The sequence below is a fragment of the Molothrus aeneus genome, chromosome 6, assembly GCF_037042795.1.
Source record: "Molothrus aeneus isolate 106 chromosome 6, BPBGC_Maene_1.0, whole genome shotgun sequence".
NCBI lineage: Eukaryota > Metazoa > Chordata > Aves > Passeriformes > Icteridae > Molothrus > Molothrus aeneus.
Window position 1 is genome coordinate 30257934 of NC_089651.1, and position 23049 is coordinate 30280982.

Below are 23049 nucleotides of genomic sequence, written 5' to 3' on the forward strand. Positions count from 1 at the left end.
TGAAATTTTAAATAATGATTGAGGATTTTTTTTTATTCATTTAAGTTTCAATATCATTACAGAAAATGTTATGGTACAGAGTTGTTTAACATTAGTTTTATTTCTTTGCTCATTTAATTTCCACACGAATGCTGGTAACACTAATATCTGTACAAGATCAGTCTTTGATTTTTTTTAGTTTTTAGTTCTGTACATTTTTAAATGTATTGGTTAAAAAGGCTGTCAGCACTTAAGGAAGCAATTTTTTTGTTTGTTGAAATAAAAGGTATCCAGTTACTGCCCAAGAGTACTGAGCTGGGTGGCTGCTGGGACAAGAGACATCCCTGAATGCGCGGCGAGGTGGGAGAACCTCGGGGCTTCATTGGGTTCCCAGCACAGCCACTCTGCTTTTGGCACTGTGCACATCAACACGAGATACAAGATAAAGAACAAGCAGAAGCTCTCTGTGAAGCGGTTATGAAGCATACTAATAAGGGAAATCCAAGTGTTGTCTACGCTAGTATAAATAAGCAGACAGCCTTGTTTTAAGAGCGTAAGTAGTTGTATCTTAAAGATGAGAAAAAACACAAGTTCTGCAGGCACCTACTGCTGTCTACTAAAAGCTACCGCTATTGGAACTAGCATTGAACACACAAAGCAATTGCAAGAAAAGGAAAAAGTTGCTTTGATATAATCAGAATAAATTTCTTTGTTAAGATTTGTTTTAAAGTTTTTTTTAAAAGGTATTTATTTAAATTCCATTTGAAATATATTTCAAGATGTTGACTATACTGATCAACTTTTATCCAAATCGGAAAAACTAGCTGTGCCGTTGCATATTACAGGATACAGTCAATGATATGTGGACATGCATCAAAGCTTCACTCTTGCTGGTGACATCATAGCCTTCCAATGACCATGACATCCACCACCTCCCCCTTGTGAAGCTCCACATACTGCTCTGTCTTTGGAGGTAGCATCAACAGTCCATTGGCACTGCGCATACTCATCAGACGACTGCTCATCTGATTCCCTACAGGAGAGAGGCAGAACAATTTCAGTGCAGTCTTCAGTTAGTTCCAAATGCTGCAACACGGTACAACAAACAAAAGCTGTTATGATGAAAATGTTTATGTGACTAACTTATTCATGTAGCTTGGGTCTTTCTATTCCAAGGTGGATGGAAACAGAGAACTCTGTGGAGATTTAGTCACTGCACTGGCTCTCAAAATCCTCATTCTCTTTTCTGATTGTTATCCTCTCCAGCCTTCCACATTATCTGTACCATGTATCTTGTCCTAGTAAATTGCTAATCCTATTGAAATTACTTTATTTTTCAATTTGTACACCTATTCCAGTTATACAAACATTAAGAGCAGCACAATCTAGAATGTTTTTCATATCCTCTTCTAGAATAAATTTGATTAACTCTATTCTCTTTGAATAGAATAATTTAGGCTGAAAAAACCTCCGAGATCATTAAGTCCAACCTTTGACAGAGCAGCACCATTTCAACTAAACCATAGCACTAAGTGCCATGTCCAGCTAGTTGCTCCTTGAACTCTTCCAGGGATGGTGACTCCACCACTTCCCTTGGCAGCCTCTTCCAATGTTCAACAGCCCTTTCAAGAGGCAATTCTTCCAGATGTCCAACCTGAGCCCCCACTAGTGCAGCTTGAGGCCATTTCCTCTTGTCCTGTCACTTGTTGCCACCCCCACTTGGCTACAACTTCCTTTCAGGTAGTTGTAGAGGGTGATAAGATCTCCTGGATTCTCCTTTATCCAGGCTAAACACCCCCAGCTCCCTCAGCCACTCCTCACAGAACTTGCTCTCCAAACCCCTCCCCAGGTTCACTGCCTGTCTCAGGAAATTCTCCAGCACCTCAATGACTTTCTTGTAATGAGGGCCCAGAACTGAACTAATATTTTCCCTGTGGAGCCTCACATGTGGTGCTTTTTGTTGAACAATTTGGATGTAGCAAAAAGACAGTTGTTTAAGGACCTAAATCTCTTGCAAAAGTGTCACAGTCAGCTTTCTAGCAATACATAGCTGAACCAGTATTCAAATCTAGTATTTACCTTAACTGCAGCTGAGTATTCAGAAGTATTCCTAGGTGGCAAACATGACTAATAAATCCTTACTCTGTTTTAGGAGAACATCTATAGCCTCTGCTATCTTTCCTACTTTTTCAGTTCAGCTAAAATCACATTTTTTATTTGTGTTGCTCCTACCTCTGCCCCAACTTGTGTACAACATGCACAACAGCAAAAGGAAGCAAGTGTGCCTGACTGCAAGTAAGCTTAGTGGAGGTTTAAAAAAAGGAATGTATGCACATATTCAAGCATACACACGTAGTGTGTATGTGTATAAGGCAGGTTATTCAAATAAAGGATGCTTTAATGGTTAAATTGACAAGCCATATCAGCACTGAATTTTGTACTAATGTATGTGTATGCACGTGCACAAATGTGTGAGTAAATCAGCCTGCATAAAGTAGGTTCTATGAAAAAAACCTGTGCACACTCTTGGTTGTTCCCAGACACCTCTTTAGGAAGGCAGGGCTGTGAGTGTCTGTCAGTCTGTGTAACTGGCACTGACCTGTACTCTGTGCCCAAGGTAGTGGCTCTTGGTGATGCCAAGTCAGAATGCACCGATGATATTCTGGGCGGGGGTCCAATTTTACATCACATGATAACTGTAGGATTAAAAAACAAAGGATGAACATGTCATGCATTCACATTGCACTGTCTTAGACAATGGAATAATCTGCTCGGTTGTTTTTCCTTAAAAACAGTCTTTTCAAAAACTTGCATTTTGAGGTAAGATGGTGTGTGCAAGATTAAAAGCTGTAGAAGGCAGAGACTACAGTATTTAAGAGACTGCAGTCTTTAAGGAAATACAACTGTGATATTACAGTATCAAAGTATCTGAAGGAGTCTCTGTGCATTAAGTGGAATATTCCTAAACTGTTCCTTTACTGAGAGTTTACAGATAGTATTTCTCTAGAAAAAAACCTGGTCTCTTTGGATTACATTGCAGAAAGATAAAAATGGTATTTGCATTCAAAATCCTCCTAGCTCTGACAAAAGGAAAATGGCCAATCTTTGAAATGAAAAGACATACGGGCGATGGCTCATAATGGAAAATACATGCAAAAGTGAAGGTCACTGCAAATTGCTCTCTCTTTTAGAATATTTTAGCCGTGAGATAAAATCTGGAGGCTTAAGGAAGGGCAAAAGAGAAGACACGGGATAAGCTGAAAGAGAGGAGTGCATAGCCAAGAACACTTAGAAAACTACAAAAGTTGATGTATGCCTTGGTACTTTATTTGAATCAAAAACAGAAGAAGACATTATAATAACATGCCTTAAATCTATATTAAATACAGTTACACTATCCATGATTTTTTAGAAAAGTGAGAAGAGTTTAAGGAATTTATATTTCTTAGGGTGGGGATCATGTGGGTTTCTTATATAAATAACTCAACAAAAAGGCTTTAAAGTTTGTATTTTCTATTGCTAATACAGAACTATCCAGCTCTAGATATTCACAGATTACTTTGCATTTTTTACCACAGCCTAAAACAAATGTCTTTTTTAAACAGGAGATTGTCCTTGCTGCCTGATTGGCAAATGGCTGCCTTGGCATCTATATATCTCACTCCATTAGATGGCAATCTAACTCTAAAACATTACAGGACTTAATATTACCATTAACAGAGACTGAGAATGTGCCTCTATTTGTGTGAACATCTTTCCACTGCCATAACTAGTCTAGGGCTCAGATTCCACAAACACAACAGTCTTTCAGAGCCCAAAGAGCTGGGCTTCAACCTCTTGTGAGAATTTTTAAATAGAGGACAAGCTTCTTACCCTGGCTTTGATGATGGTGGGCCGAGGATCCAGGATACCCTGCATTTTCCTCAGCGCAGGAACAACAAAGAGATTGCAGGTGACAACAGCTGACACAGGATTGCCTGTAGGACAAAGAACAGTTGGTGGTGATGCTCTCTTGGTTTACTCTGAAATGCTGAAAGTGAACTTATGTTTTATAGCAATTTCATTTTAAAGGACTCTACAGAGCTTTCCATGCTGCATACAGTACAGACTGCAGAGGTGTGTGGCAAGGAGCATGTGGCAAGTCCATCTGCTGAAAGCTACACCCTGGATGATGTGTGCTGAGGTCCTGCTCTGACCAGAATTGCCCCATGTTCCTCAGGCCCCACCATTTGCCTCTATTCTTCTGTTACCTTTGTCCTATGCCTACAATTGTCTGGGGCTGGAGCAGAGTTAATTGTGCATAGTTATTGGCTCTACCCTCACAGGGCTCTTTATTAATGACTAATGGTTCCCAGACACCAAGGGAAGAATAACTTTCAATTCCCTAACAGAGTAGCAAAATGCTTAAGGACAAATTCTGAGGAGAATTCCACTGATTTATATGTTTTCTGTTGACTCACAAAAGAGGTGTATGACCACCTGTCAAACACCACTGTCTTACATATCTGGTCTTCCCTAGACAACAGTTTTAAAATAAATACTATAATCAGATGGATGATCCACTGATCTCTCCCCTGTAAGAAAATGTACTGCAGCAACTAGAGCAAGAGAGGGTAGAAGCACTAGAGATACATCTGAAAACCACCAGCTTATCAAGAAAACAAGGATTGCTTGTGTAGTCAAAATTCATGGAAAGCCAGAGCAATAAGAATAAAATTAATTCCTCCTCATTTAGAAGGACAGAAATCCATAAGGAAATCTCTATTCTAAACAAGTGCTTTCCCAGGGCACACAGCCAGCAGTGGTGCAGCCGTGCTGCCCTCTTTTGGTTCCACAGCATGAGCATGATAAACAAAAATATTCCGTGACATGTTCCTTGGCATTCCCTCATTTTTGTTTCCATTTTCAGTATGTCAGAGTGGGTGCACTGACTTACACCCACAGGATATTTATGGTGAAGGTGCAGGGAGCTGTAGGAAAAAACACCCCTGTGAAAAATAGAAGAAAATTGTTGGATGGAAGAAATCCTAAGACCTGTACCAGAAAATCCTGAGGACACAGACAAAAAAGAACTCTTTAGCACATCCCTGTAAGTCCATATCTTCTGGAAATTTCTGAGAAAATCTTACAGGTACCTTCCTTAGGGGCCAACACCAGGCACAGGTGCTGTGAGGTGTCACTATTCTGTTTCATGTCTGACATCTATGCACAGCAATAAAAGTAATCCACAAAACATCTTACCTGGAAGCGCAAAGATTATTTTTCTTACGCCGTCAATATCCAGAGTTGCAAAAGTTGTCGGCAGGCTATGGAGAAAGGAAGATATTTAATATCTGCATTAGAATTTGACTGAACATTATTGTATTATTTAAAACATTTGCAAAAGAAAATAAAAAAAACAGGACATCTCTCTCTCAGCAGCTCATTAGAACCTGCTGGTTATTCCATACTGGAGGTATAATCCTCTCTTTATGGTGACAGAATAATTTTTCTTGATATGCAACTCTGAAGTTTTAAGTACACAAATTTGGAGAGGAAATATCTAAAAGGAAATGAACTAGTAATCAAAAAATCTAAATCTCGTCTTCATGCTAGAAGCCAATTAACAATGAAGTAATACTGGAATTATGCAATTACAGAGCTGTGTTTGTTTTTCATATAAGGGTTCCCAATTTTTTATAACATTGGTGACTCTAATTCTCTTACTCCAGTCTCTACAACAGTACTACAAGGAAGCAGTATTTCTGAGCAGCTAGTCTGCAGATGAACAAATTCAGATACCACAGGCAGAGCTGCAGCCAGGTGACTCCCAGGTCTATCAATGAAGAGCTCTCTCTGCCTTTCAGAGCTGCTCAGTGATTTTGGTGACTTGCTGTGAGGGCAACTACTGTTACACAAATAGGACAATAATGTGACAACTCAAGAATATGGCTGGCAAAGAGAAGGGACTCATCCATGAAAAAAGAATTTTATATTAGTATAATCCTTTCAAACGTTAGAAAGTATACTAGCAGCAATAATAAGGTTAGTTTCCTTGGCTTTATCTTGAGCTGACCATTTCCAGCTGGTCAGCAGATGACAGTTTACAACTTTGAAGACTTGCTGCACTTTGATCATTATCACCTAGTTTTGTATCTGTTAAGACTCATCAATATCCTAGTTTACAGGGGAAGTTAGTGTTTGATGTTCCTATTTTAAAATGCCTCTAACATGATGGGAACTGTGTGCCAGACCTCCAACTATTATAACCAATGCACAAACCAATGGACAAAAAATTGAATTTCTAGTTCATATTTACTAGAAACTCTGAATTCTTGTATGACACTTCAGCATCATCATTGGTAGAATTTTCAGTACTTCCTTCTGTCAATGCAGTTAGACAAGATAACCTTGCATGAGCTCAGCAACTTTCAGACCAAGTGGAGGGATGGCAAATCCCAAGCACCACCCTGCACTCATGAAGCACATTAAATACAGGCATACAAAAAATTCTGACTTCACTCTTGGAACTTACTCAAGGGATTTTTTCCCTATATAATAACTGCAATCTACAATCTTTTAAAATGCATTTAATAAAACCCAAGATACAATATTTTCTATTGCACTACAGCTAATGAAAAAGAGAGTGCTTACATTCTCAGTAAGAACTGATGAGCAAATGTTTTGGTAGCAATAAGAAATACCTTTCTTGTGGCATAAATTGAAAAGGGATATTTATGGGAAAAACCTCATTTCTTGAAGTTTGTCCAGCTAGTTATTTAAAGTTCATTGCTGCAGGTCTACAGAGGAGTCACCAGGAGAAAAAATTATGTTCTCTTACAAGTAAGCCAGAGCCAGAATTTAATACTCTGAATTCTCTAAATTGAGTTATCCATTTTTGTCAGCAGCAGAGACTGGAGTGCAGATTCTGCTTCTGGGGCTTCCCTACCTCGGTTGTAGCAGTATGACAGAAGCAGTGAGCAATTTCCATGCTTGGGCTACATCCACCACGGGAAGAAACAAGCTTTTCCTCACTCATTCCTTTTGTGGAAAGGAGGTGGTGGTAGGAGCAGCACAAGCAGCAAGCCCACACGCAGTTCTTTACCAGACTGTACGCAGAGACAGTGAAAGTATTTGTCTGTTTTCACAGCAAACACCCACTTGCAGCTCTGCTCTGTGACAACAGTTCTGGGCTAGAGGGAATCATCCTGCAAAGCTGTGCTTGATCTTGTGTAGCTGGACCATTCTGACCCAGCTTGCAAAAAGTCTGCCCTCCATGGGGAGTGAGGCAGAGGTGCAGACATCTTTCTGCTCTTGCACTGTGGAGAAATGGGAACTCTCTGTTTTCAACATGTGTGATTGTCATTCTCTCTGCAGAGCACACGTTCAGACTCACTGATGAGCAGTGCCACAGCATAGAAAAGTAATGTTGAAACAGTTTTCTGGAGCAAACTAAACACATAAAGGACTCTGCTTACTTTAAAGTTACTATGCTCAATATGCCAATTAGACAAAGCTTTGTCAATTACCTGTCATTCCACGTCTCTCAAGGAACTGCTTGTAGGAATATAAATTATGCAAATTTTGAAGTGAAATGAGATACTCTTTAAGCAAACTGCCCATTTAATATCTTTATATTTCCTGGTTATTTCATGGTAATGTCAATGTGAGCTCTGTGATCGCACTGAAGGCTGTGGCAATGTTTAAACCATGCTGGCTGCCCACCAGTCCCCAAACCTGATTTGCAACAGTTATCAGAGAAATATCTCTTACTGATAAAAAAAAAATCTCTGTTCCAGTTAATTTCACCCATAAAGATGATGACTAATCTGAAGAGCACTAATTTTGCTGCTTTTCCCTCATATATCTATTCTGTGGTTTATAATATATTTGGAAAAGTGAAATCTACTGAAGTACTTCACTAGGATATTTGGCCCAATGTAGCCCCTATCTAGGCTGCCTAAGCAGAAAGATTTCTTACCCAGGTTTCATAAAAACTCTGCCAAAGTGAATCTGTGCGTGAAGATCAATATCCAGCACCTGTTTAAGATAGTCCTGTTTAATTAAAAAAAAAAAATTAAGTAACATCAAAGTGGCTTTACATCATCTAAGCATTCAAAGCAATTAATTAGTATCAAGTGAAGATGAAAATTTGCATATCCTGAAAGCGCTACAGCCCAGTGGGGAATTTTCAGCATTTGAAAGAAAGTGTTTTGCAAAAGAAGTAAAGAGCAGACTCATTTAGGTGCCAAACCTGACTCCAGGAGAACATATATTTCCTTTAAATACATCTGCAGCATCAGAATCTTAGAGCACCCCACAAATACCTACTACTAAAACATTGTCCATGTCAAAGATGGAAAAAACCCTTTACAATTCAAAGCTAAGACTTTAAATGATCAAGTTATTTAAATTTTGTCATGAAAGCTATCAGTTGTAGATTTGGAGATCTCCTACTACTTTTGAAATCAATACTGTACTGTAGAAATCATAGTTTTCCAGGATACTGTAATTATTGTAATTTCTTGGCTCTAATGGTCTAATTCACTGTAGTTAGTTTTACATTACTTAGAAATAAAAACTGTGGGTGGTTTGTGAATGAGTTTAAGCTAAATGATTTTGCATAAACACGATTGATCCAGTTATTAAAACATGGAATTACTTGTTTAATGTTTATTGACAATTGCTGTGCCTAAAGATGTAGTACCTTATCTGTTGTGTTTAGGCTAAAGACTTGGGCCATAGTAGTCATCTGTGAAGACAGACTTTGAAAGCAGTAAATCTGAAACTCCCTGGCAGTTAGCCCTTTTTTTTTGTGCATGTATGTGTTCAAGTACTTGGAAAGCAGCAACTCATTTCAGCCAGGTGTTAACTCTCAATTATTAATTGCATTAACCCCTCCTTTACTTTCTGTTTACTGTTTGGATGTTCATAGCTATTTCATTAAAAATGAAGGAAGCTGCAGAAAGCTCAGTATCAGAGGGCAGACCATCAGTGGAATGTCGAGCCTACTGACTTTAGGCTGTTGCCTCAAATTCAGACTGGGGAGAAATGACCTGATAGTCTGAACGTCTGTAAGACCAATCAGCAGTTCAGCTACTTCTTAGTGGTATTGTGTCTATACTATGTTGCCACAATCCCAGTTTAAAGACCAGTACTTGTCCTTGATTATTTTTCTAGGCATACTAGAGACAATGGGAATAATTGAAATTTATTTGCACTGGTTTAATTAATTATCTATTTTCAGTATGTATCCAATGATATGATTTCTACCCTGAAAAGTAAACAAAACCAGCACTCATGTTTCCCACCTCCTAATGACCGTCTTTAGTATCTGTTAGTTATAAAAGATGTTTATTTTACCTGCCAAACTCACAGATTCAGCTTGGGATCAAAAAGTAATTTGAGTTTTCCTTCGCATAAGTCATGATTAATAAATGTCCTGCAGGTTCATCTATGCCCCACCAGCATCTGTGTATCCCTATTTTCTTTGATGGTTTTGGCACAGGGATAATCAACAGGAACTCAATCAACAATTCTGTTAATGATTCAAAAGGCAAATATATCAGCTCACTGGGTCTCATATGTATTCTCTGTAGGACTATCAGGTGCAAAATGTGATAAAACTATTTTTGTAACAGATAGAGCTTTGGCACATTCAGGAAACAGATGTGCTGAGTAAAAAAAATACTATTTATATACTCAGGTTGCTTTTTGAAGTACTTTCAAAGTACCTTAAATCTATCTACATTTTACCTGCTCTAAAAATAAAGTCTATTGTCTTCATGTGCTATTAACCCAGCACCTTCCTCATCTACATAAATCATCCCTTAAATAAAAACACATTTATAAATCCCTCACATCAAGAATTAAAAGCTTCTCTGTTATACTATGTCAACTACACTACAGAAACAAGAATGAACAGAATGAGCTTTGAAGATTATTTTCTTAAGTAATTCACATGTAAGTGTTCCAACAAAAGTAAGGTCCATTTTTAATAAACATTAATACAAAAGTAGTAGCTTGGACGACAGACTTTGGTTTGAAATTCTTACATATATTGTAGGAAGTCACTTAAATTTTGCATACCTTTTCCCCCATAGATACACCTCCTGATGTAATGATCACATCAGCACGGCTGATACCCTCATTCAGTGCATTCAGTAAATCATCTGGGCTGCAGGAAAGAACAGGCAAGCAGATTAGTGGCATGGAATTATTATGAGTTGTAATATAAATCTGTGTGCACACATACAGATGCATATACACACTTGTTTTAAGAGAATAAGGCAAGCTCTTTTCCTTCTTAAGATTCCACACTGTTCAATTCTAGTCAAGAGCTGCAATCTCATTAAGTGAACACCACACTGTTTGGCACCTTTCTGTCTAAAGTTTGCAACAGGAACAGTGGGATACTTTAGACTGGGGCTGAAGAATGCTATTATAAATGTCTAAGAGTATGCAATTGGCACAATAGGTAGTAATACAAATTGTGACTTAGATGAACTGACAGGGATATATAAAGGCACCTGACACATGAAAATTACTGACCACCAAGCAGGCTGCAGTACTACCTGTCTAGCTTATCTGATGTGTGCAAAAATGGGGATGAGGCTCCACTTCAAACTTTTGAAGAGTGGGAGTAAATCCTTTGTTTCCCTTCTCTGTTAGAGGGTTCTGCAGCAAAGCCACCTATACATATCCACTTCAGCTTGCAAAAACACAATCCATGCTGTTAAAAGGTCTATTCACCTTCATGAGAAACAGTGCAATGGGAGCTATGATATTCTCCTTACAAAGAGTATAACTGTGAAGGAAATTAGTGTCCTAACTCTTTTCTTTCCATTTTCGGTCTAAACTGGAAACTTTGAAGCAAGCATTAGATATTTAAGAGCAGTACAGATGCTAATTCAGAGCTTCAAGGCACGCAGTGGAGAAACTCTGTAATACAACTCACACAGGTCCAAAGGAATCAAAACCAATTTCCAATATATTAAATTCATACTTTGCATTTAACATTTGTGAACTGACCAGAAGCTGACCGGCTGCTATGAACGTATTGCTTCTTCAACAGTACGTTTTCAGTTCAGTGATCCTGAAAGTTTTTCATGGGAGGCTGTTCTTATTAGAATGCCATTGAAAGAATGGGCAATAAGGCTAGTGACTGTATGAAGGCCTTCAGCTGGAATACAGTACCTCAGGTAAATACCACACTACAACTACAAAACGCCATTGTGGGTGATGAATGCAGCCTGAAAATGGCATGAGGGCTATCCTTTGAGAGCTTGGGCTGTATTTCATCCGAAAGTAGATCTACAGCAGTAATTTTGGAGTTTGAGCTGAAAACACAAAAATTAGGAATATTATGCAAGTTCTAGTTGACCTTTCAGAGACTAGCAGAAACTCTGTGTTTCCAAATGTCTCAAAAAGAAAAATCCTTTCCTCTGAGCATCCTTCCTTTGCCCATGGTTCAGCGAAATACAAGCAGCAGTTAGCATGATGTGCTGCTGTGTGTACTACAATTTATGGGATGCAAGAATGAGTGCACTCCCTTACTGAGTAAATAGCTCAGCGCATGCAACCTTGCACATGCCTCATCTCACCAGAGAGCCCTCCAGCATCCTCTACCCTGGTTATGCCTTACAGGCAGGAAGACTCAAGACTCTTTCTCCACAATGTCCAGTGACTGAAGCACCATGTTCTTGGGCATCAAAGTGTAGTCATCCTGCACAACTTTATTATCTATGCTGGGTTACACCCCTCTCTAGGGTCAGATTGCTTTGTGAGAGGTAGGCAACAAGATGCAGCAGAAAGAAGGGCAGATTGCTGTAGACTGCAATCAATAGGATAGAATTATACACAATCCCTTTTTAAAAGGAAATAGTGGCTGCAGTTCTGTGGCATGCCATCATGACTATTGTTTTGGGTACTGGGTATGTTGAATACTCTTAATGGCCAACAAAGAATGCCTAAACTGTTTTCTTTGGGAGAAAAATAAATGGGCCCAAGCAAAACCATCTTCTTTGTTCTTTAGGAAACTGAGACATTTTATCAGCTGCCCCTTCTGAAATCCCAGGATCATTTTCTCCAAAATCCAGCACAAGTCTTCACTAGTCATTGAAGGAAAGCAGAAAGGAGCAAGTCTGCTGTTGGCTACTTCAAAACCAATTATCTCATATTGATCCTCTAAGTAGTATCTGTACGTAACAAGATATTATTTAAGATTATTATAGAGTTTGTACCAGGAAAAGTCTCTCAAGATCTAAGTATTCTTTAATCCTTGCCACTGAGGCTGATTGGAATGCAACAAGGAATACATATTCATTACCTAGGTCGATATTGGCATTCCTGAGGCACGGCAGTCAGACATATGCCACTATCGCCAGCCTAAGATTGCTTTCAGTACATTTTTCTCATTAGGTTGTGATGGAGCTGAGGACCTTATCTTGAACTTGCTCCAGGCTGTTTCATTTTATCTTGTTTAATTATTTAAAAGTTATTCATAGGTAGCAAGTCTACCTGTCTGGGGACATGCTAATTCTGGATAATGAAGTGGGCTTGCTTTCAGCTGTGGTTTGAGAATAATTGAAGGAACAATAAAAAGCAAACAAATATATATTTAATTGTTGTTAAAGTTAAATAGAATGGAAAGGCAACTACTTACATATGGAATATATATATATATATATGTATGTATTTGTATATACATTAAATCACTTAACAAAGGAAAAAAAAATCCCCTTCCCCCTCCAAATAAGCCTAAACTCAAACCAGGTGAGGACACAATTCACGTCTTTCCTTATGAGGACAGCATACCACTGGACTAGTTAATCAATCAGGTATTTTTATTTTGTCATGTAAAAAGCTGTATGTTACTGGACTTGGTGCATTTTTAGAATTTCCAGTGAATGATCTGTATAATATACTTTTCTTCAGCATTTTTAAATTCTTTTCTTTACCATCTGAACAGTGCAAGGCATTAAAAAATTCTATCATTAAAACTTATCCAGGCAATAGCACTGCATATCATCTTTAACATAGTTACAGAATGAATTTAATTATTTCAAAAGGAAAGATGGGATAGAAATTTTGTTGCAATAAACTGAATAATTATGTTAGCTTGGTTTTTATTTTGAAAAAAGGAGACATAATTCCCTCCCTTGCTGTTGCAGAAAATGTCTCTTTTTGGACATTTTTGGCAGACCTTTTTTTGTCACTCAGGTCTGCTTAACTTTATGTTGTACTTAAAGCTAGTAGTTCCATGACTCTGCAATTAGCACCAAACACTCCTTACAGGAGTCCCCTGTTGCAGTCTCCAATCAACACTGTGAACATTTCCCTCACCTTTAGTGGATTTGATGCAGAGAGTTATTACTCAAATTGCATATTAACACTGAGTGGATACAATCAGATAACAAGATACTACTTCTTGTTTCATTTGTTGTGTAACAGTGAGCAGCTGCTCCTTTAGATTGAAAAAGTATATAAAAGGAAAGGGAATAAATAACAAAAACAATTAGATTCTGAAAGAATAGATGACTTTGGCATCTGAGTATAGCATAACAAGATTGTTTTAAAAGGCAGGTGACAAATTGCCATGAAGCTGAGAAATAGCACTCACTGTCTGAGCAGGTACAAATCAGAAGCTATATTCTGAAGCAGGGCAGGATACTGGATTAGCTAGATTAAAGGTCTAATTTACTACAATAAATCCTTTAAAATATCCTGTCAAAGTGCTATTCTCGGATTTTTTTCCTTCATGGACAGAACTGTAACAGGTGCTAAAATATAATGGTGAATACCTTAATCAATATAAAGTAGATTTTGATGGGAAGTCTAATTTCCAGATGGCAAAATTACTCAATTTCATTTGGTGATTTTCAAAGTCAGAGTGACATTGTGCACAAAAAGGGAATGTGCTTTTCTAACATGCTGCAACTTATTAGAAAAGTTATACTCAGGTATGTTTCAGATCATATCTGATCATCTCTTTTTAACACCTCGAAGAAAATTTGTTATTTAAGGACTGCATACAGTTTATGAAACTATTCATATACATAAATAAGGAACAAATCCAAACTTTCTCTCAACACCTGGAGCAGATTGTGTCTGCATAAATATTATGTGTATTGTACATACATTTTTGAAGCTGCATAGTAATTTGCATAAAGAGTGCATGTATTTTTAACTACATCTTTATGTTCTCTGCTAATTTTGTCAGTCTGATAAACAGAGTGTCTACTCTACTATCCCAGTTTCCTGATCCTTCTTGTTCAGTTTGTGGAACAGAATGAGCAGTACAATCTGGAAATTGGTTGGAGGGTAACTATTGTACAATGGCAGCAGCAAAAATCCAGTAAGTAGATGTGTGACATTGCAGCTGACTCTTGCTTTCATTGATTTGAAGAGAGGACTTGCAGGATGGCAGTACAGCAGGAACACCTTCTGGGTTCATGAAAAATTCTGGTTATCAAAGTTAGTTTGTTAGTTTAAGGAAAACTTATTCAACACTTGAGCTCTCAATTGAGCTGTCTTTGAAATGAAAAATATACAAGAAAGCTTAAGAGCTTGAACAAGAAAATGATGCAAGCCTCATTAAAATAGACATCAGGCATGTAAATTTTCTCCTTTCTACTCTCAAAAGAAATAGCTACATTATAGTCAAGACCAAAGAATTCTCTGTGTTTTAAGTGCCAGTCTGAAGTACCCTAAATTACAGTGTAATTTTCTCTTTCACATAGAAATCAACACATGTTAATTCACTCTTGTTGATCCTATTGTTGTGCTTCACTGTCATTAATTATCAATCTGTCAGCTTTTTCTGTGATACAACCCTTAACAGCAGCAGTTTGATACATGCAATTATACCGCTCAGTTTTATAATTTAATATAGAAAACAAATAACAGCAAATGTTCAAAAAATCACCTACCACTCCGCAATAAAATGAGAGATCCCAGTTAAAATGGGACTAGAATCTTTAGTTAGGACTGACTTATCAAGCCATTGTCACAGTACAAAACCCATAGTTCATTACTAATTTCCAGGACCATTTCCACCACGTTCTTTGCCACAGGAGTCTCGTTCATTCAATGCAACCTCATTACCTGACAGTCACTGCCTGTCCTCGCTGCCCACTGCCACATACAGCTGCTGCTATTGGGTGACTAACAGAAACACTCGTGGTTGTTGCATTTCTCTATGCAGCAGCCTGGGCTTTTATAAACCCAGGTCTTCTGGTAACCTTTGCTTGCAAAATGTGTGCATGCACCATCACAGTCAGCACCTTGAACCTGTGTGCTTTACAAAGATCCTGGACACAGATACAGAAAGATACACATGCACCATAATGCACTAGATGCATGCACAAGTGTCTATTGTGAGTTCAAAAGCAGAGCTGGCCAACCTTTCTCGCCTGCTGTTTTACTTTATTTGAAAGTATCTCAACTGTTTTAGTTATATTCTGAAAGACATGATTCTTCACAAATTCTGAGGAGCTACAGATTCCTGGACACACAGTGAAAATGGAAGTGCTTAGCAGTGATCCTACACAATCACACTAGAGACCAAAGTAGTCCAGCTGCTCTCTAAAATACAATAGTTGACTGCAAACTTCAACTAGAGGTGCCCTGAGCTTAGCACATTCTGGATATGTTCCCACAAACTGGCAATAGTGGTTTGTACTACTTTTGCATCTTAGGAAGTCTCTTCCCTGCTAAAGAGATGTTCCAGAAGAAGAGGTTTAACTGAGGTACAAAGACCTGCTAGAAATTCCCATTGCATGCAAAGATCCCAGTTAAACTTCTAGTTCTACCTCCAAAATAACAAAGAATTTGCCAAATTAAAATTTTCATCAAATGGTCTACTTGTTGTATTCAGAGATCTCATCAAGCTCAATGACATTTCTTCTTGAGGAAAGATGGGATATGGATTTGATCCTTTAAGATTAACTTTCATTTTTTAACTGCTCATTCAGCTGAGGTGACAGATTTCAAAATGAATAGATGAATGCAGCGAGGCATAAAGACAGAGTCTGTCACCCACTTCTCACCTCATGGCCAAGAGGAATACTTTGCATATCAGTAATTTGCAGGATGCAGGATGGTGCATAGATGCCATTATTTTTAGCCAACTAAAATCCACCTTCTGTAGAATATAATATTGAATGTAAACCGATGAATACATTTCACTGAATGCAATTCAATGAATGAATATTTGACAGTAATAGGAATTCTGTGTTTTGACTTGTATGGTTCTTGAAAGCAGAAGAAAATCCAATTTTGATGGTGTATGTAGTAACATATGGACACACTTCTGAAACTGTATTTGTTTCAAAATTCTTAAGTGTATTTCATCATGTTCTCATAATGTATCTTCCTTTTACCTTCTGTGGTATTTCCCTGGATCACTCTGAACAGATGCAGTATGTTTTCCCTAGGAAAATAGGCCAGCTTGTGAAGAAAGCTGGAATAATTACAGCAGCTTTTGGCTTGTTTGACATAATTATCTAAGTTTTTTCTATTTGACAGAAATATTAAAGAATCTGTCTTTGGTACTTTTTGCTGTTCCTTTAATTGCTGCTGCAAATATAAATGTTATTTAGCAGAATATTCTTTTTCATGTTACATGTATGAACTTTTAGGGATTTTGGTTAGAGGCCTTCAATTAGAGGTCTTCAACTTTTTGCTGAAGTAACCATGAGAGCTGTCTAATGCCTTCAATGTTTTTTTCTATATCAGGATGATAATAAATTTTCTTCCACTGTTTCGTTGATCTGCTTCAGAAGACTCCCACTCATATATATGCCAGAATGACAAAACATCAGAGAGGTCAGAAAAACAGATAGCCATGGGAGTGCTACAGGAAAGTCTCATGCATAGCAGCCAGGTGCTTATGCACTGTGGGCACATTCCTGCATGAAGGGTCCTTGATCACATCCTTGTCTGCTGTTTGTGTACATTCAGCTGCAAGCATTTCAGTGTAAATTGTAATTTTTCCATAAATGCTAAAAGAACAAGACCAAAGCTTTGATAACAGCTGTCTTCAGTTGCTGTGCCATTATACTGACTCTTGAGCACTGAATTCTCTCTAAATCCAGTATAGTGTGTGTCCTTTGAGTGTGAGAAGCAGCCTGAGAACTGCCAGTTTCCACTAATTAAAAAACTATCCCTGGCTATTTTTGCTGGCTGAAGATAATGAACCTTGTCAGTACACTTACCAGAAATCCATTAGTTTTTCTAAGAAATTGGACGGGATTACACAGGTAAAGATTTTTAGTTTATCTTCCTTCTTACAAAGGAAGTGAGTCAATATGGAGTCACTGAAAAGTTTTCACTTTTTCAGTGCACTGGTGAGTCTGAAGGGCAACTGTGGTTCTGCAATTGTTTCATTTAGAGCACTCATGAAATGAGAATTGGCTTATTCTGACACAACTGAAAATAAAATATATGATGGATGTAATTAGTGCCAGTTGTTTACATTTAGCAAATAATATCACCAAATCTGACACATAGTGAAATGGCATTGTAATCACAGAATTTCTTACTTTTTCATTTTACTTTAGCTTCAACTGTAAGAGTAAATTTTAAATAAATTTAAAAGGTATTTAAAATTATTTCATTCTGTTTACCCCTGTAAACTGGTGTAACTGCTATTGATCTACAGTATGGATGTCTCTTGGACAGGTAGAAAGGCAGTCCCTAAAAGCAATGCCTCACAATGAAGCAGTTACAATGAAAGCTTTCTCTAGGAAACTCCAGCCCTTACGGAATCATAACTTAATCACTTGGAAAAATGTCTGTCTTCAGAACAAAAATGATTGGGAAGCCACAGGTTAGAGACAATATAAAAAGATTCTCTGACATCAGCTGTGTCCTAAAACAAGTAGTTATTTTTTAGAAAATACCAAATGAAATATGGCATTGATTTTTGTTTCCTAAAAAAAATTAAAATTCTCCATGAAGAGTAAACTAAATAAGTTAAGAGAAGGAACTGAGAAACTTATCCTGTTTGAGACCAGCAATTTAATTTTTTTGACAGCTGCTAGTTAGTGGAAGGAACTAGAACTTCATTTGTCTCTACAATACTGGATCATATTCCTTCAAGCACAAAGATGATTTAAACATAACAAAATGCCCATTGCCTTTTCTCCTGCTCTGGAAGCAGAAACATTTTTTTATTGCTCATGCTTTGGGTAGGAAGACTTATTCTAGGGTTGGTTTTTGTTGGTGCTTTCCCTCACACTACCTAGAAGAGACTAAAGGCTTATTTAATGTTTTATGCAGTAGCAATGAGTTGTGAACTGACTTGTATGAGGAATTCCAAGTCCATCACCTGCTGGTAGATTTCATCTTTTAAGTAATTTCAGATGAAGCAGACAGTCTGTATCACGTTCTTCACATTAATTTAAAATGTTTTAAATATAACAGATTCTCATAAATTTTTTGGATGTGTAGTATAGCTAAAGGTTTAGTCCATTACATAATAAAAACCTAGATTTATAACAACCTGGCTTCAGCATGAATAACTAATTGCTAAACAAGAATCAGTTTTTTGAAAGCCAGGGATATGGCAGATTGACTCAGTCACGAGAACAGCAATTTGTTTTGTTTTCCAGTATGCAAACATTAAGCTATAACCTAATCCTCCAACTTTTTCTTACAAAAATGAGCCCATTTACCCTAGTGAGGATCCTCACATGTGAAGTTTTCAGGTACAGTCTTCAATAGGATTTTCATTCCTTTTCTACCCGTTTTTATTTCCTACGTGAATGAAACTATATAAACTCATTGTTTCTGTTTGTTAATGGAGAAAATGACAGGTTGTTTGTTCGCCCTCTGTCATCACTCCTGTTCCTTAGGCCTGTCTATATTAAAGGGCAAGTTCTGAAAATTAATCTATATTATTAAATTATCTCCCTAAGTAAGACATAGTATATAATTGCATATGTATTTTGGAAAAAATGCATAGTGCATAGTTTAGAGATTTCCTGAGTGTTTCAGTTAGCCTGCTTTAGAGATGATCAGCATAGTGGTGGAAAACCAAGTATGCAGTATTACAGATTCACAGAACACCTTGAGTTGGAAGGGACCCACGAGGATCACTGAGGTCCAACTCCTGTTACGACTGAAGAATCACAGCAGTGACTTCCCTGGATTCCACTACTACCTTCAAGCAGGATTTTTCCTAATTGGCTCAGTTTTTAAAAGGGAAAAAACCTTGATGAATAAAGATGTTTGCTGCTACTGATGATTAATGTAAACATTTTCATTTTAGCAATGTTGTGGAGCCATGTAAGTCTACAGTGCGCTGGTGCATAAGAACTTAACTGAAAAGGCAGTGCTACTTAATGGAGAGAAATAACAGACCATCTGCTCCTGTAGGCAAATGTTGGTAGGAATTGTGCTCCAAGCTCTGCCCTGACAGACACCTGGCCGAGCCTGCCTGTGAGCATGCACGTGCCTCACCGTCCCAAGTGGTTCAAAAACAGTGCTCACCAATCTGGTAGGCCTGTCTCCGCAGTGTTCTGGAAGCTCTGTGTCCCTTCTTCTTTAAAAACATCTGGCTTCCTGAGGGTAAAGGAAGCAGAAGGGGTATAATAAAGAAGCCAGGGAAGGAGAGAGTCTCCTGGGGTCAAAGGGAAGCTCTGTGCCCAGCTGTGTCCCCCTTGGTGGCTCTAGATATTCAAAATCACCACAGGAAATGCTTCCTCTTTGCATGGCCAGCCAATGGGAGAGAAAGGGAGCGCACGGGAACATCTTTCCCTTACAGTTCGGATGGGCTTCTCCCAAGAAATGAAGAGTAAAGTTATGGAAGGATTTAGGCTCAACTGGGCATGCCAGCAAAGCATAGTTCATCTTTCCTTGCAGTGTCTATGGAGAAACTTCTTTACTCTTGAATTCAAAACAAAGCAAACTGAAGTGTTAAACAGCTTGACGTTTTGGAAGGAGGATTACAGATAATGGGAAAATATTTGGAGATAGGCCCCATTGAAACATTTTTACTCACACTTTTAGCTTCTTATTCAGCAAATAGGTCTCAAGGCATAATAACTGTCACCATCTTAACTTCAAGGGGGAAAGAGCTGTAATTATCCTAATTTTTTAACTCCATAGTCAATAAAGATGCCACTTCATTCATGAGAAGCTTCATACCCTGCTGCAAAAGGCAGGATTAGAAAAAATGTCCAAAACTGAGAAAGTTACTCCTATCAAGACCTTATTTAAAACAATTAATGATTTGTTATGAATTCTCAATTATGAAGGCAGCAATACCTTTTACATATACTTCTTCCAAGTCAGTTTTGCTGTGAAAAAACTATTTTTAGATAGTGTCCTTTGTAAAAGGAATATGAAATCAATAGAAATGATGTTTTTATACTCTTAAATGTAGGGCAATTAAATGCTAAAAAATCTTCATTAGACACGAAGATTTATAAATATACCTTTAAAAAAACCCTGAAATCAGATATTCATGATTGAAATGGACCATGACATCAGTCATCGCTGTGTGACTCTTGAGCCATTTCTCCATATCAGCTGTCTACACCGTTAACAACAGCAAAGTCAACCTCCCTCCCCAGACCAGCTGAGCCTGCACAAGGTGGCTTCAGTCTGGCATTTCAAAGATCATTTCTGTGCTGCAGACACTCATGTCCTGTCTGACTGGGGAATGTGAGAAGAAGATTGGGCCAATGTCCCTACACTACTGTTACACATGCCCAAACTCACTGCTAACACGATATCTAAAATCCTCTTTTGTCACCTTGTAAATCCACGCCATGTTTCTCCTCATAGTTCATAAAGAGGGTCTGTCAGATTGAATGTATACTAATGTTGATAGGAAGAGATGGAAAAATATTCAAATTATTCAGGTTAAAAGTTTAGATGTCTATTTCTTTCTGACAGGCTTCCCAAGAAAGCCATTTCCTAAAATGGCTTCAGTCTCTCATTTTCTCTTCCATTCATTGCCAGAGTAACAAAGTCAATCTCTGTTTCTCAAAACAGGGTTCCTGTGTGATGAAGTGACACATAAAAGACTTTGGGATTTCATGAATGATCCCAGATTCTGGTTTAACCACCAATGTTACAGACAGCAGTCTCAACAATCCAAAATCTTTTCCAGCATGATGCTAAGCTCTGTTGTGTAATTTCTGCTGGTACTAGTCTTCTGATTTTATGCTTCTACTATGTATTGTCCATTAGAATAACATAAAAATGAATTTAATTCTCTGAAATAATACTTAAGAGATTATTTGCAACCAGGAGAAATAACTCTCTTTTTTTATGATTTAGTATTTAAAATAGTGTGAGAACCTCCCTGAACTCGCTTTTGTTGGAATTGTAAATAAATATGCAATCTCACTTTGATATAAATATCAAAGCATTCGATTTAGTTTCCTAATAACTAATTACTATCACTGTTAAAATTATGCTTTACTTCCACTCTGAATCAGTCTAACTTGAATACATAGGCATTGCTGCTGAAATAGAAAGCTTATCAAGTTTGTTCTCCATGTGGCTCAGTATTACTGGAAGGTAATCAAGTGATCTTGTAAGAACATCTGTTGAACTAAACAGCCTGAGTTCTGAGTACTTTAGTACTCAGTCCATCTTTTAACCACTTGAGAAATTTAATGGTTCTTGTCCTGGGAATACAAAGGTGAGGGCAAATTTCATCTTCTAATTCTAGAGGAGATTAGCTCTTTATATATATATATATATATATGTGCTAGAACTTCTATTTAGATGATTCACAAATGTTTCCTTAAATCTTTACTTCTTAGGATATAAACCTCCAGTCTGTAAATCTTACTTATATTCTTTACTCCTCTATATATCAATTAATATTTGGTTGTATTAACAGCCAAATATTACTTAACCCAGTTTTGTAAGTGATTCCCATCACTGACACAGTGAGCCATCTTCAGTGTTCACCACCTCTTTGACCATTCTGTATCTACTGCCTTTATTAGTTTTCATTACTTTCTTCTAGGATATTAGTAAAATTTCAAGCCTCAAAAATTTCTCAGTGACTTGGAAACTCAAATTCCTTTTTATGCTCTAGGCATTAAGAAAGTTGAAAGTCATTTAAGTGAAGGATACTTTGGCCTCTAGAAGCTGAAATTCTCTTGAAAACAGAACTTATCTCTTCAAGGACTTTTAAAATTGTTAACTTAAGCCTCAAAAATGGACCATAAAAATAAGTAATTTTTATTTTCCTCAAACAAATAGATTCTCTCTGTTTTCAAAGATAGGATTTTCAAAGTGTTCTGTCCTCTTTATTATCTGCTCTTTACTGTCAATGTGCTACTACTGAGCTGTGATTCTAAACATGCTAATTCAGGAAGGAGCCCATGCTTGTGTTGAACACAGTTAGGAGAATGACACACTGCTGTGCATTAGCTTTGCACCAGTCCCCTCTACAGCATGAAATTTTATTACCTGACACACTATGTAGTTTCCTACTGGTACAGAAGACTCCCTAGGACTTGCACTGTCCCATTTCACAAGTTTTTTTTCACCTCTGTTTTGGCTGAGACATTCCTTTGTGGTTTTGGAAGATGTGCATTAGATGAGATGACTTGTCAATATGACAACTTATCTGAAGATTTCCCTAATGATTATCAAGAGTTGTTGTGACAGATATTAAACATTTCTGCTTGAAAAGGAGAATATTCTTGGCAGGGCGCAAGGAAGGAGAGGACATCTACATCTGAATCACCTTCAAACCATTACTCTGTGTTCCTGCATTCATTAGGCTGTGATCAAAATTTATAACAACATCATTTTTTGAGTAGAACTGGAAGTGAAGTCACTTTAGCAAAACCTAATACTGTGACATTTAATGTACTGTCTTTTCTCTAGCATGCGTTTTCTTACAGCCATTTGTTAAATGATACTACTACTACTAATTTGGTTCACAGTATATTTGCTTTTACCCAAGCTGGCATTAAGCTGGAGCAGGGAGAGACCAGGATTCTGTGCCTGGATTTTGCCCATAACTCATATTCTAACTCGCATGATGATATATATCAGGCTGATATTGCATGAAAAATTTTGGAGTTGGAGCAGTTTCTTCCCTCTCCTCCGTCT

At 37.6% G+C, this 23049-nt stretch overlaps 1 protein-coding gene across 21 annotated transcripts in view; it reads right to left on the minus strand.

Annotated features, from left to right (window-relative positions):
• GPHN (gephyrin) overlaps window positions 1–23049 on the minus strand; it is a 271026-nt gene continuing 247977 nt past the window's right edge. For 12 of the 21 annotated variants that reach the window (XM_066551468.1, XM_066551466.1, XM_066551464.1 and 9 more), the window contains 6 exons: window positions 10048–10135; window positions 7940–8013; window positions 5221–5285; window positions 3853–3956; window positions 2579–2675; window positions 1–1012 (listed from right to left, as the gene is read on the minus strand). In XM_066551468.1, the coding sequence (XP_066407565.1) occupies window positions 879–1012; window positions 2579–2675; window positions 3853–3956; window positions 5221–5285; window positions 7940–8013; window positions 10048–10135 (562 nt within the window). In that variant the 3' untranslated portion in view covers window positions 1–878. Of the gene's footprint in view, window positions 1013–2578; window positions 2676–3852; window positions 3957–5220; window positions 5286–7939; window positions 8014–10047; window positions 10136–19452; window positions 19525–23049 lie in introns of all 21 variants that reach the window. The other 9 variants (XM_066551459.1, XM_066551451.1, XM_066551457.1 and 6 more) reach the window with 1 other exon arrangement.